The following is a 14,614-nucleotide window of genomic DNA, read 5'->3' on the forward strand; positions in this document are numbered from 1 at the left end:
TGTTTATCAACAAAATACTGTGAAATTTCTTATAGTAATGGGCCTGGATGTGATCAAATATTGCAGATTACATTGCTGTCTCAGTTATTCCCCATAAAGAAGCTTACTGCTTTTTGCACATTAAGTCTTATTTTAAGCTCATTTCCTTGCACTGGGCACCTGGTGCAATTATTTAAAATAGCATTGCCTGCCCAAAAAGAGATCACCCCAAATTGGCATATTCTTCTCATCATTCAAACTGCTTCTAAAACCTCAACTTTGCAACTTTTTCCTTAAGCTTTTTTTGTGTTTTTTTTTCAGTGACACCAGCTTAATTATACCTCCACACTTTTGCTCATATTAGTAACCAATTTTCATTTATCCCATCCCCATTATTTTTCAGTCCTTTATCCTCCGTGAAACCTTCTGAGACTACGATAGCACACTGATTTACCCTCTGCTTGATCTTTTATTATATACTTAACAATTATTAAAACAAATCACATGCCAGGCACTATGGTTCAGGCACCATTTCTGAACCTTAGTTTACACACTTATGAAAGAATAACACCAATTGTCTTACTTATTTTAAGCAGTCTAGAGAAGCTACCACAAAATGATTTCATTAAAAATAATGACCATGTGAGGAGGGGGAAAAGACCCTCCAAACCAAATTGGTTTAAATGAATAACTTAAAACACAGTAAGCTTTTTCTAACAATTGATGTATATTTAATCATTTTGCCTATTTTTTCAGATTTTATAAAAAGCTTTCTAACTTTTAAAATCTACTTGATTTCAGCCAACTCTACCTGCTCTACACAATCTATAACAAAACATCAAAAACAACCAAAAGGTTGGTTAAATAACTACAAAACACACATAACAGAATCCCATGCAATCATTTAAAATGCTACAGAAATCTATTTATCACACAAAGATATTTACAGTATATTGTTATGCAGAAAATAGACTGTAAAATGGTATGTATTAATCCAATCCTATTCAAAAATATAAATGCTTAAAAAGATACAAAAGACATATTAAGGGGTTAAGCTTAGTTGTATCTGAGTTAACCATATTATGTGTATTCATGTATTTATTCAACAGATTCCTAAACAATGTGTTGTGCTAACCTTCTGTCCTCAAGAATGTTATAAAATAAGAGAGACAATGATCAAAATAATGTAGAAATAAATGCAACCATTATAAATAAATTTTACAAATTTTATAAAGTAGAAGTATATGGTGCTATAAGCATGTACAACAGAAACTATTCCAATGTTTTTCTCTTCTATAATGTTTCTAAGAGTAAGAAACAGGCTTAAACACTTGCCATCAGGGAAATACAAATCAAAACCACAATGAGATACCACCTCACACCGGTCAGAATGGTGAAAATTACAAGACAGGAAGATGTGGAGAAAGGGGAACCCCCTTGCACTGTTGGTGGGAATGTGAACTGGTACAGCCACTCTGGAAAACTGTGTGGAGGTTCCTCAGAGTTAAAAATAGAACTACCCTACGACCCAGCAATTGCACTGCTGGGGATTTACCCCAAAGATACAGATGCAGTGAAATGGCAGGACACCTGCACCCCAATGTTTATAGTAGCAATGTCCACAATAGCCAAACTGTGGAAGGAGCCTCAGTGTCCATCGAAAGATGAATGGATAAAGAAGATGTGGTCTATGTATACAATGGAATATTGCCATTAGAAATGACAAATACCCACCATTTGCTTCATTGGTCTCATTCATTTGGGGAATATAAAGAATAGTGAGAGGGATTATAGGGGAAAGGAGAGAAATGAGTGGGAAATATCAGTGAGGGTGACAGAACATGAGAGACTCCTAACTCCTAACTCTGGGAAACAAACAAGGGGTAGTGGAAGGGGAGGTGGCCGGCGAGATGGGGTGACTGGGTGATGGGCACTGAGGGGGGCACTTGGCAGGATGAGCACTGGGTGTTATGCTATATGTTGGTAAATTGAACTCCAATAAAAACATATACCAAAAAAAAACCAGGCTTAAATAACCAAATTAAAATGAACTGAAAAATTAAGAACTAGAAAGAAAACTCTGAAAAATAGATAAAAATGCTTAAAAGTTGCAAAACTGCCTCACAGTGCTCTAAAATTATCCAATCATTCTCAATTGATTTTTCTTTGTACTTTCTATTAAAAATTATCTCCCAGCTACTAAATGCAGAGATTCCACCAAAAATTAAAGCCTGTAGTAATTAATGTAAGATGGATATTAACTACACACAGAATTTGATTCATCCTAAGTGAAGGTTCGTGGATGACATAACTTAACCCATAGCATGTTCTACAAGAATGCTATTACTTGAAAAAAAAGTTCTATGTTCAAATAAACTTGAAAAATACCAGGTTAAACAAAACTAAACAGTTCCTTTTCTTGAAGACTTCCCACAGTCCTTAAAACACAGGCCCAGAATCACCTATCCACAGTTCTTAAGTTCAAAGAGTTCTCAAAACTGGGACACCTGGGTGGCTCAGCAGTTGAGTGTCTGCCTTTGGCTCAGGGCGTGATCCTGGAGTACTGGGATCAAGTCCTGCATTGGGCTCCCTGCATGTAGCCTGCTTCTCCCTCTGCCTATGTGTCTGCCTCTCTCTCTCTCTCTCTCTCTCTCTGTGTGTCTCTCATGAATAAATAAATGAAATCTTTTGTTTTTTAATGGTTCTCAAAACTAAAGTTTTAAGAATAATTTGTATGGTAGCAAAACCTGAACAAACTGTTCTACAGTTCTTTCTCGTCTTTATCTCATTTAATCTATTCACACATTTTTCTGTAGAAATTATGTTTACTTACAGGTGCTACCCAAACTCAACAGGAGATGTTACTTACTAAACACATACATCATAATATCCTTCTATAATCTAATGATTTCTGAATTCCAAAACATACCCGATACAGGAGTTTTGTAAAGTGCATGGACCTGTACTAATGCACAAAGTGAACTTATCAGAGGAGGATTTCCACATTTTCCAAACTTGTCACCATGGAGCCCACTTTTAAAAAGACTGAAAGAGGAAACACTGAATTAGGGTTTGCCCAAAACTGACTGTAAAAAGCCACAATGTCTCACAACTAATAAAGGAGCCCAGGGCAAAGCCTCAGAAAGACAAGTGTAGAAAATGATCTAAAACAAATCTTTTGTTGTTGTCATAACATTTTATGTAACACTGTTATAACAGAAGAGAAATACAAATCTGTATTTGCCAGATTTAAGAATTTTTGTTACTGAAGACTTTCTAAAATTTGCTCTGAAGATAAAATTAGAAAGTGTAGAGGCAAGTGCATTATTTTATTTCATACCTGTAAGACTTCTGTACCCACCTAAATAAACATGCTCAGAGAGGGTACATAAATAACTTGCTGAATTTGCTTCCAAGTTTTTTTTCATTCACTCTTCTAAAACTGGACATGAAACTCCCACAAATTTTCTCTCTGATCTATAAATATTCTGAACTTCCATTTAAAAAATGTGGTAACACTTTAATTGCTTACAATATAAATTCCTTTTAATCCAATGCCTAGCAGTTAATATTGGTATAGTCTGTATAGGAATTACATCAATACCTACCCCTGTAAGTCATAATCACCTTAGGTCATGAATAAACACTTAATAAAAGATTTCAGATGACAATGGTAATAAATAATACAATATTGCATACTTATGTATGAACTAGAAAAATAATTCTAATTTAAAACAATTATTTAATATTTTAGAGGCTAACAATTCAAAGAGAACTTGCCAAATCAAACTAAATTTATATAACTTAATGGGTTATTATAAAAGTTAAAAGGCTTATTTCTGAAAGTTACTTTAAGCAACTGTAGTTTTTCATCACCTGGGTCAATGTAGACCACTTTGCGATTTTCAGTTTAACAAATTAAGCCTGTTAATAGTACTTTTATGCTTCCTTATCAATGATACATTACATATTATAAAATATATTTGATTGTATTTATTTAAATAACTAAGATATAACAGTGACTACATCAGCTAAACAAAATTCACTCCTTCATTTGCCAACTTATTATTGAATTATCTTTGTTACTGAGCAAAGACATAAAAACTGAAATCCAGAAATAATGACGATAAACCGAAACTCATTTTAGTGAACAATTCAAGTTTTTCCCAACCAGACAACTTTTTGTAACTTTTTAATACATGGAGTTAATCATCTGTTTTTATCTCACATATCTTCTCGACAAACAAGACATAAACTGATTAAAAGGCAAGCAATAGGAAAAGCAAAAACATCTGAGTAAAGAAAAGAACAACCAAGCATTGAAGTATTGGTTCCTATCATTTATGAGAAGTGGTTTTATTTTTTCTTAGTATTTTTTCTTAGTATACAAAACCTCTTCTGCTCTGGGTTTTAATCATGTGGCAAAATATAAAACTTCACCCCTTAAATACACACACACACACACACACACACACACGCGCGCGCGCACACTTTTCATTCTATCAGAGTCTTCCATGATGCCTAATTGAAAGAACAACATGAAGTATGCTTAAATGTAATCCTCACCCATTTGTGTTAGCTTACCGGATTTGTGCTTCTTGTGTTTTGCTTTCTTTTTGATGATCAATAACTTATTCTGGATCTCAGGTTTGTAAGATTTGAATGCCAGAGAATGAAGACTTTCACGCTTTCTCTGTAAGTTTTCATTTAAAACATCTTTCAATTTCTTTTTTTTCTTTTTCTTCTTTTTTGCCCTCATTTTAGTTAGCTTGATTTTCTTGTGACTCTGCTCTAACAGAATGTCCCTTACAACTTTGTGGCAGTTAATTTCTGGATGATCACTGTGACTTCCATTTACATGTATTTGGCAAGATTTTAGAGCATTTTCTTTTAATGGACTGGGTTCAGGCTTTACTCTGGAAGCTTCACCATATTTTTCTTGATTTTCTATAAACCTTATTTCACCTGGACTAAGAGGCTCTCCAAAGCCAGTAACTTCCCCTGGACTCCCTGGTTCCTCTAAATTTTCTTTATAACAATCAGTTTTTTTAATTTCACAGGGCCTGTGAATTCTAATTTCACAGCTAGATTTCACATCCATTTCATCAGAGATGTCATGATTATCCAAGTTCATTTTAGTAGAACCCCAAGTTGCATCAAAATTAAGTTCTTGCTCTTTTTTGAAGCCAGAGGACAGACCTCTACTACACCTATGTTCACCATTGCTTGTACTGACATAGTCACACTTTAATTTCTCCAGTTTGATCCGAGGTACTCTTTGTATTTTAATGGGTGGAATTGGAAATTCTGGGGCCTGAAAAGGTCTCTGTTTATAAATCCGTACATCTGCACCACAAAACTGTGGAAAATGCACATAAGCATTTTCCAAATAATCATAACCAAGGATAACTTCCCTGCATTCATGAATAGGCTGTCCAAGTACAGCATCTTGAACTTCTTTTTGTGTTTCATAAACAAAGTCACAGAGACCCTTAAGTAACCACACTTTTTGGTAAAAAGGCAGTTCATGAAAAGGTTTTTCTTCCAATGGATTAACTTCTCCAAGAACTTTAAAAAACTGAGGACATAACCCAAGCTTTTCAGCACAGTTATCGGGATTTTCAGTCTGCCCTACAGCAGTGTACCACTGCTGTACTTTCTGCCTTAGTGCTGCTTCCCAGGTCCTATAAGGCAAAGTAGGTCTTCGATGTAAGGTAGGTCTGCGATGAGGAGGACTTAACAGAGAAGTCATTATTTTAGAAAGAAAAGCATTACACTGAGGCATTAGAAGACAACGTTCCAGTTCGTAAAAGACTATTTCTGGCAAATTTAGAATTTGCTGGGCTAAACAAAGAAAATGCCCAATAGCTGGAATTTCCCACAAGGTCTCCATACAAGTTGGAGCTGCTTGAGCTAGTAGTTTTCTTTCCCATTCTTCCATTTCCTTTTGACTAGCTTCTTCTGCTTCTTTTCTTTCCTGCTCCCGAAGCCTAAAGAAAATTTGACAAATTATACTCTTATTAAAATAGAAAATACTAAAAATACTAAGTTTTTAGTGTAACATTAATCTTCAGTTAACAAGGCAACTAGCTGTTCCAGTTTTTAGCATCAGAACAGTGTCCCATTAAGATGTACACTCTTTGTCTTTAGATGACGAAATATACATATAATTTGATCCTGGGTTTTATCATTGACATAACTGCCACCCAAAGTAAAATTCTTCACCTTATGATATGTATAAACTTCCAAATAAATGAAAAAAAATTTTAAGCATATTTATTAAACAAAAGCAAAGATTACTTTCTAAAAGTAATATGTTGTCATTTAAGAGCTAAAAAGGTATTTACATCCTTCGACTCCGTAATTCCACTCTTAGAAAATTATACTAAGATTGTATTTGTCAGGGCTAACTGGTCAGTGTTAGCTTTTAACCATATGACAAAAGCAAAATTATAAAGAAGTTGTACTATTAGAAATAGAACTACCCTATGACCCAGTAATTGCACTACTAGGTATTTATCCAAAGGACACAAAAATAGTGATTCGAGGGGGCACATGCATCCCAATGTTTATAGCAGCACTGTACACAATAGCCAAAGTATGGAAAGAGCCCAGATGTCCATTGACAGATGAATGGATAAAGAAGATGTGAGACAGATAGACAATGAAATAGTACTCAGCCATCAAAAAGAATGAAATATTGCCATTTGCAATGACAGGGATGGAATTAGAGGGTATTATATGCTATATGAAATAAGCCAGAGAAAGACAAATACATATGGTTTCACTCGTGTGGAGTTTAAGAAACAAAACAGATGAACATAGGGGAAGGGAAGGGACTTATTTTATCAAATAAAATAAGATAAAAACAGAGAGGGAGGCAAATCGTAAGAGACTTAACTATAGGGAACAAACAGGGTTAGGGTTGGTTGTAGGGGGTGGGTGGGTGAGGGGATGGAGTAATTGGATGATGGGCATTAAGGAGGGCACTTGATGTAATGAGCACTGGTGCAACTGATGAATCACTAAATTCTACCCCTGAAACTAATACATCATATGTTAACTAAACTGAATTTAAATTTTAAAACTTTTTAAATAAAGAAAGAAAGGAAGAAAGAAGTTATATTACACAACTGGGAAATAAGCTGGCTATTATTATGTAGCCACATGATCTAAGGGACGTACATACCCAAGAGAAATGAAAAGATCTATCCCCACAAAAACCTGTATATGAATGTTCATAGCAGGATTACTCACAATAGCCAAAGAATAGAAACACCCCAAATGTCCATCAATTACACAATGAATAAATAAAATGTGGCATATCTGTACAATAGAATATTTGGCAATTAAAAAGAAAAATAAAGTGCTGATATATGTTACAACATAGATGAACCTTGATACTATGATACTAAGTGAAAGAAGCCATCCACAAAAGACTACATTTGTATAATTTAATTTACACGAAATGTCCAGAAATCTATGGAGATAGAATGTAGGTTCATAGTTTCTTAAGATTGGAGAGCTTGAGGGAAATGGAAAATGGGTATTTTGGTTTTGTTTTGAGAATGACTTGTTAGTGGTCTTTCTTTTTCCAGTGATGAATGTTTTAACACTGACTGTGGCCATGGGTGAACAAGTCTGTGCATACAATAAAAGCAACTGAATTTTATACTTTAAAATAGGTGATTGTATGGTGCATCAATTATATTTCAATAAAGTTGCCAAAAAAAGAAAACATAAAGTTTGGGAAGGAGAAATAACAACAACAAAGGAGGGAAAATATAATAGGCATGGTATCTGACCACTGGCTATTCATCTGTACTCTCACAGTGTTATCTGCAAAACAAATACACAGTAAGAATACCCCTCTGGCAATATCAGAACATTCTCTTTTACAAAACAAGCCTACTTATATACTTCTAGCTAAAGGATCACACTATAGCTACCTTGGTATTACAGATACAACAAATTATCTTATCAAGTAGTCCTGGTTTATTTTAAACAATTAAAAAAAAACCTTTCATAAGTGATTGGACATTTATGCGTACTGATTATATTTAAACAATCAATGTTAGATAATCTCCATAAAATTCAATTTTTTTTCAAATGTACTTACAGTTTTGAAGACTTTAAACCTTTTACTAAATGGAGATGCTGGTGGGCTGGTAGAATCTGGTTTCCTAAATACAAAGCTGGGACTCTGAAACCCCATACAATCAGTAGAAGGTTGTACCAGAAACAACAGCCCCTTCCCGTCCCCAGTTAAGGGGCTATAAGAAAAATTGTCTTCACAATAGATGTGGTAGATGGAAAAAAATAAAATCTCTCCTAAGAAATTGTAACTATAAGCTGATTCTCACATGGATCTATTGCCATTCACATTTCTGGGAGCTCAGAAAAACATCACACTAAGAAAGAAGTTTAATGTGGTCTCAGCCAAATTTGTTGTCTGGTACTCAAACAGAAAAAAAAAAAAATCTCTAAGGAAGTGTAACTTACACCTAGATCTTTAAAAATCCCCACTGATATAGTGACAAAAACGTAGGTCACAAAGATTAACAAAATATAAAAAGAAATAAGGTACTATGAAGGGCACGAAAAAAATAATGGCCCCTCAAAACTATAGATATAGGAATTATAGAACATACAAAATACGACGTTTAGTGAAAAGAAACTGAAAACATGGTTGAAAAAAGACTACAAAAAACAACAAAGCAGTTGTGGAAAGAAACTGAAGAGAACTTCTAAACATGAAAAACAAAAAATGAAAAAAGTTAACTCTTCAATAGCCATAATGAAGGCCAACAGACAATGGAATATAGTTAATATACTTAAAAAATAACTATCAATGTAAATTCATATTCAGAGTAAAAATAACTTTCAAAAAGGAAGACAAAATTAAAATATTTCAGACAAACAAAAACTCAGTATTTGTGATGAACAGACCCCATCTATAGGAAATTCTTTTTTTTTTTTAATTTTTTTTTTCTTTATTTATTTATGATAGTCACACACACAGAGAGAGAGAGAGAGAGAGAGAGAGGCAGAGACACAGGCAGAGGGAGAAGCAGGCTCCATGCACCGGGAGCCCGACGTGGGATTTGATCCCGGGTCTCCAGGATCCCGCCCTGGGCCAAAGGCAGGCGCCAAACCGCTGCGCCACCCAGGGATCCCAGGAAATTCTAAAAGATGTTTTTCAGATGGGAAGACAGGCCTCTCTGCCTAAAGATCAGAGACAGGAAAAGAGCAAAAAAGTGGTGATATATAATCTAAATACTCATGGTATAAAATAATGATAAAAATGTTTAGTGGACTTTCTTTTTTAAAAAAAGGTTTTATTTACTTCAGAGACAATGATAAAGAACATGAATAGGAGGGGGCAGAGGGATGGGGAGAGAGAGAGGCAGGATCCCCACTGAGCAGAGAGCCCAAAATGGGGCTCAATCCTAGGACCCCAGGATCACAACCGGAGCTGAAGATTAACTGACTGAGCCACCCAGGTGCCCCTGTTTATAGACTTTAAAAAGAAGATAGAATTAAAATACATTATAACAATAGGAAATAAACTGTGCAAAAAACTATTAAAGTATTCCAGGGTGCCTGGGTGGCTCAGCAGTTGAGTGTCTGCCTTCGGCTCAGGGCATGATCCTGGAGTCCTGGAATTGAGTCCCACATCAGGCTCCTCGCAGGGAGCCTGCTTCTCTCTCTCCTTGTGTCTCTCATGAATAAATAAATAAAATCTTAAAAAAAAAAAAGTATTCCAAGGTTTCTGCATTAATCAGAAAGAGGGTAAAAATATGGATTGATAGATTGATTTTAGGCTTTGATAGTAAATAACGAATGTGAAAATTTCTAGGGTAACTACTAAAATAATAGACTTTATGATATTCAGAGTAGCAGAGATGGAAATATGGAAGAAAAAATAATACAATATTCAAAAGTGGTGGGGTGCAGCCAAAGCAGTATTTTGAGGGAAATTTATAAATGAAGAATATATTTAAGATGGTGGAGCAGGAGGATCCTGAGCTCACCTCATCCTAGACACCAAGGCAACTACATCTAACTCATGGAACTAACTGAAAATGACATGAAGACTGGCAGAACAGATTTCTATAGGTAGTCACTGAATGGCCACCCATTGAAAAAGGTAGGAGAGGCAGACACACAATCAGGAACCAAAGCCCTGGCAAAACTAACCACAAATGGGAGGGATATCACAAGGACAGAGGAGTGAGGGGATTAGTCACTACACCTTGGCCTTGGGGATCCACATGGGTAAGACAAGTCTCCGTAACATCTAGCTAGCTTTGAAAATTAGTGAGGCTTAACTCCAGGAGTTTTAAAAATAAACAGAGCTTAACTCCAGGAGAGCAAGAAGGTGACAGCAAGACCATGTCCCTGCCCCTAAAAGCCAGTATGCTAAATAGCTTGGCCAAGGCACAGCACAGAAGTAGTATTTTGAAAAGTGCCTGGGAAGATTTATTGACTAATCTTAGGACCTTTGCCAGAACGGCAAGGATACGTAGATTTCTCCAGGGAGAAAAGCTCTACCAAGCACCATTTTTCTTACCCTCTCCCAGTGTAGATAGTCAGATGCAGTTAGAGAGGTAGTGCTATCACTCTTCATCAGTCCTTCTAGCAAAATGGGCCTTGCCCTGGCATTACCCTGCAGACCCAAGCCACTCAACCTGCCTACACAAGAATGCAACCTTCCGAAACAGCCCCTGCCCTGCCATACCATTAGGCAGTTCCAGCTGGGACTGACACCACTCCAAACGACTCCCTGGATGGGGGTGAGGGATGTGTGGAGGACGAGATAACCCTATATGCCAGTGTGTCCATAGTGTCCATAGTTTCTGCAGCCAGACCTCTTAGCTGGCTGTACAATGAGCAAGCCCTGATCTTCAATACACCTGTAGCTGTTACAGAGGCTAACTGCAGCCAGCTAGTTTAGGGCCCCACTGCTCCTACCACTGCTGTCACAGCAATGGCTCAGTCACAACTGGAGGGAATGTGCACTCCACATGGGGGACACGATGGAGCGCCTAGTTTGGGTGCCTGGGGGGGGATTGTGTTACAGGGTACCCTCAGGACCTCTACAGGAGGCCACTTCTTTTAAAATTTTTTAAAGTTTATTTAAGTAATCTCTACACCAAACATGGGGCTCAAACTCACAACTCCAAGATGAAAAGCTGCTTGTTCTTCTGACGGAGCCAGCTAGACGCCCCTCAGGAAGCTACTTCTTACAAGGCCAGAAAGTGCAGCTGACTTACTTAATTAGTACAAAGACACACAGGGAGTTTGAAAAAAAATAAGGACAGAGTAACATGTCCTAAATGAAAGAACAAGATAAAAATAACAGAAAAACAGCTAAACAGAACAGATATAAGCAAAATGATTAATAGAGTTCAAAGTAATAGTCATAAAGATACTCACTAGCCTTGAGAAAAAGTGGATGAACTCAATGAGAACTTCAACAAGATAGAAAATATAAAGAAAAGCCAGTCAGAGAGGAACAATACAATCAGTGAAATGAAAAAAACACTAGAGGGAGTCAAAAGCAAGTCAGAGGATGCAGAATAGATCAGTAATCTGGAAGACAGGGTAACTGAACGCAACCAAACAGAAACAATCTACCAAAAAAACAAAATGAGAGCAGGTTAAGGGACCTCTTTGACATTATAAAATATAGTAACATTCACATTATAAGGGATCCCAGAAGGAGAAGAGGAAAAAGGGGGCAAAAAACTTATTGAAGAAATAATAGCTGAAAACTTCCCTAATCTGGAAAAGAAAACAGACATCCAGGTCCAGGATTCAAAAAAAGCCCAAACAGGATGAACCCAAAGAGGTCCAATCAAAATGCATTATAATTAAAATGGCAAAAATTAAAGATAAAGAGAGACTGCTAAAAGCAACAGAAGAAAAACAGTTACATGTAAGGGAAACCCATAAGGCTATTTCAGCAGAGACTTTTCAGGTCAGAAGAAAATAGCATGATACATTCAAAGTGCTGAAAGCAAAAAACCTGCAACCAAGAATAACTATCCAACAAGGTTGAGAGAGATAAGAAATCCCCCAAACAAATGCTAAAGGAGTTCATCACTATTAAACCAGTGTTATAAGAAATATTTAAGCAGAATTCTTTAAGTGGAAAGAAAAGACCGTAACTAGAAGAAAGAAAATTATGAAAGGAAAACATTTCAATGGTAAATGCAACCATATAGTAAAGGTAATAGATTAATCATTTAGAAAGCCAGTATGGAGGCTAAAATACAAAAGTAGAAAAATAAATTATATCTAGAAATTAGTCAAGAGATACACAAAATAAAAAGATGTAAAATATGACATTACATGGAGAAATAAAAACTTAGTGCTTTTAGAATGTGTTTGAACTTAAATGACCATCAACTTAAATATAGATTGCTATACACACAAAATGTAATATATGAATCCACTGGTAACCATAAAACAAAAACCTGTAATAGACATACAAAAAAATAAAGGAATTCAAGCACAATACTAAAGAAAGAGGGAGGGAGGGGCAAGATGGCAGAAGAATAGGGGTCCTCAACTCACCTGGACCCACCAGCTTACCTAGACAACTTTCAAAACTTCCTGAACACCTACGAATTTGACCTTAGATTTAAAGAGAAAACAGCCAGAACACTACAGAAACGTTTTCACTTCCAGCAAAGTAGGAAGGTGGAAAAAAATAAAAAATCAAGTGGGGGAGGGCCACCTTGAGGACCCAGGTGAAAGCAGAGTGGCGAGAGCCTCCAGGGCAGTCAAGCCCAGCCCTGGAGAGGCAGGAACTTTAAAAATGTGTCCCGGAATTTTCCCTGGATGGAAAAGTACTTAGGGAAATCGGGCAAAATCTTAGGAGGGGCAGTGAAGCCTCCAGATTTCCCGAGTCACTATTAGAGGACGGGAGCAAAAAGGAAAGTGCATCACAAACCGCCTACGGATCTTGGTAAAGGGTTGGTGCTTGCAGCCCTGAAGGCGATTGGTTAGGTGGGCCGGCTCTGGACAGAAGTGGCTGAGTCTCCTGACTTCGGGAGCCACGCCCCCCTAGCAGACAAAGCTGGTGATCCTGCATTACCCCTGGAACAGGCAGAAGCGGGGAGGACATGGGACAGCAAGGACTCTCCTGCAACTGCGCGACATATAAGCCGTGCAGATCAGTGCACCTGCGTCACCGCCAGGAGCATCTAGGCCAGTGAGTACTGGGAGACTGCATTAGTTACTAGCAGGGAGCTGACTGACTCCAGAGCTGGAAATCTGGGTGCAGCCATTGTTGTTTTCCTTCCTTGTTTCACGTGTACCTTGGAGAGGCGGGGCTGCCAGGGAACAAAGGCCTCATAGGATAAACAGCTCACGCTAAGCCCTGCACCCAGCAGGGAGCCAGGCATCCTTGCCCAGGCACAGATACCTGAAAATCAGCATAGCAGAAGACCAGCTGGAAGAACAGGGTAAGAGCCAAGTTCTTGACAAAGCAGAGCTGGAAAGCTCCAGGGCCAAGGGAATATTAAGGGAATAATATAGTATATAGAACTAGAGGGTCCGTCCCCCTCTTTTTAAAAAATTTTTTTCCTTTTCTCATTACAACTTGTTTTTATATCAGACTAAAAATTTCCAATATTTTCCCTCTTTTCCCACCTTAACTACAATATTTTGCCACCACTTCATTTTTAAGTTTCTTCCTTTTTGACTTTCATATTTCTACAATTACATGTCTTAGATATATTTTTCACTTCTGGATTTCCTTCAACGTACTCAATTCAATTTTGGGAGATATACAAGATATGTTTTTTTGAGTCTTTTGTTTCTCTGCCTCATTTTCTTCTAAAATGGCAGAGATTAGTAACTTCTAAAACATGACCATCATACACACAGAACCACCAAGTGGAATACCAAGCTGGTTCATTCTGTGAGATTATATTCTCCCTTCATTCCCATTCTGCCCCCCTCTTTTGTCATTTATATTTTGGTGGTCAATGTTGCAGCTTTCTACAAGTATTGCTGGTTTATATAAATTTAGGATTGACCATCTTCTAACATATAAAACTTAATACACTCAGAACCAAGATCACCCTCTAGGACCCCTCAGGTAGACTACATTCTCCCTCCACTACAACTTCTTCACCACCACCATCTCCCAGTACCGCCTCCCTTTTTTTCGTAATTTCTATTTTTCCACTTTACTTTTTTTCCTTCTTCTTTGGGATTCTTGGACTTCTATTTCTTACTATTTGTTTTAAAGTTTGTTTTTCACTTTTTGGTCCTTTTGTTTTATTTTGTTCTGATCTGCATTTCATTTTCTAGGCTCTGACCTCGTCAAAATCATCTAGGGGAAAATTTACTTAGGTCATAGATGATATTCTTGACTCAGCCCGCTCATACAGCCACTCTGCACTGAAGAAAATGACTAGAAGGAAAAATTCATCGCAAAAGAAAGAATCAGCAACAGTACTCTCTGCCAGAGATAAAGAATATAGATTACAATTCAATGTCAGAAAGCCAATTCAGCAGCACAATTATAAAGCTACTGGTGGCTCTGGAAAAAAAGCATAAAGGATTCTAGAGACTTCATGACTGGAGAATTTAGATCTAATCAGGCTGAAATTAAAAA

At 36.9% G+C, this 14,614-nt stretch overlaps 1 protein-coding gene across 4 annotated transcripts in view; it reads right to left on the minus strand.

The window, feature by feature from the left end:
• The window catches only part of BRD10 (bromodomain containing 10), a 116,240-nt gene that overhangs the window by 48,997 nt on the left and 52,629 nt on the right, over positions 1-14,614 (minus strand). For all 4 annotated transcript variants that reach the window (XM_072841269.1, XM_072841268.1, XM_072841267.1 and 1 more), the window contains one exon: positions 4,564-5,969. In XM_072841269.1, the coding sequence (XP_072697370.1) occupies positions 4,564-5,969 (1,406 nt within the window). The remainder of the gene's footprint in view (positions 1-4,563; positions 5,970-14,614) is intronic.

Source organism: Canis lupus, chromosome 10, assembly GCF_048164855.1.
Source record: "Canis lupus baileyi chromosome 10, mCanLup2.hap1, whole genome shotgun sequence".
Lineage (NCBI taxonomy): Eukaryota > Metazoa > Chordata > Mammalia > Carnivora > Canidae > Canis > Canis lupus.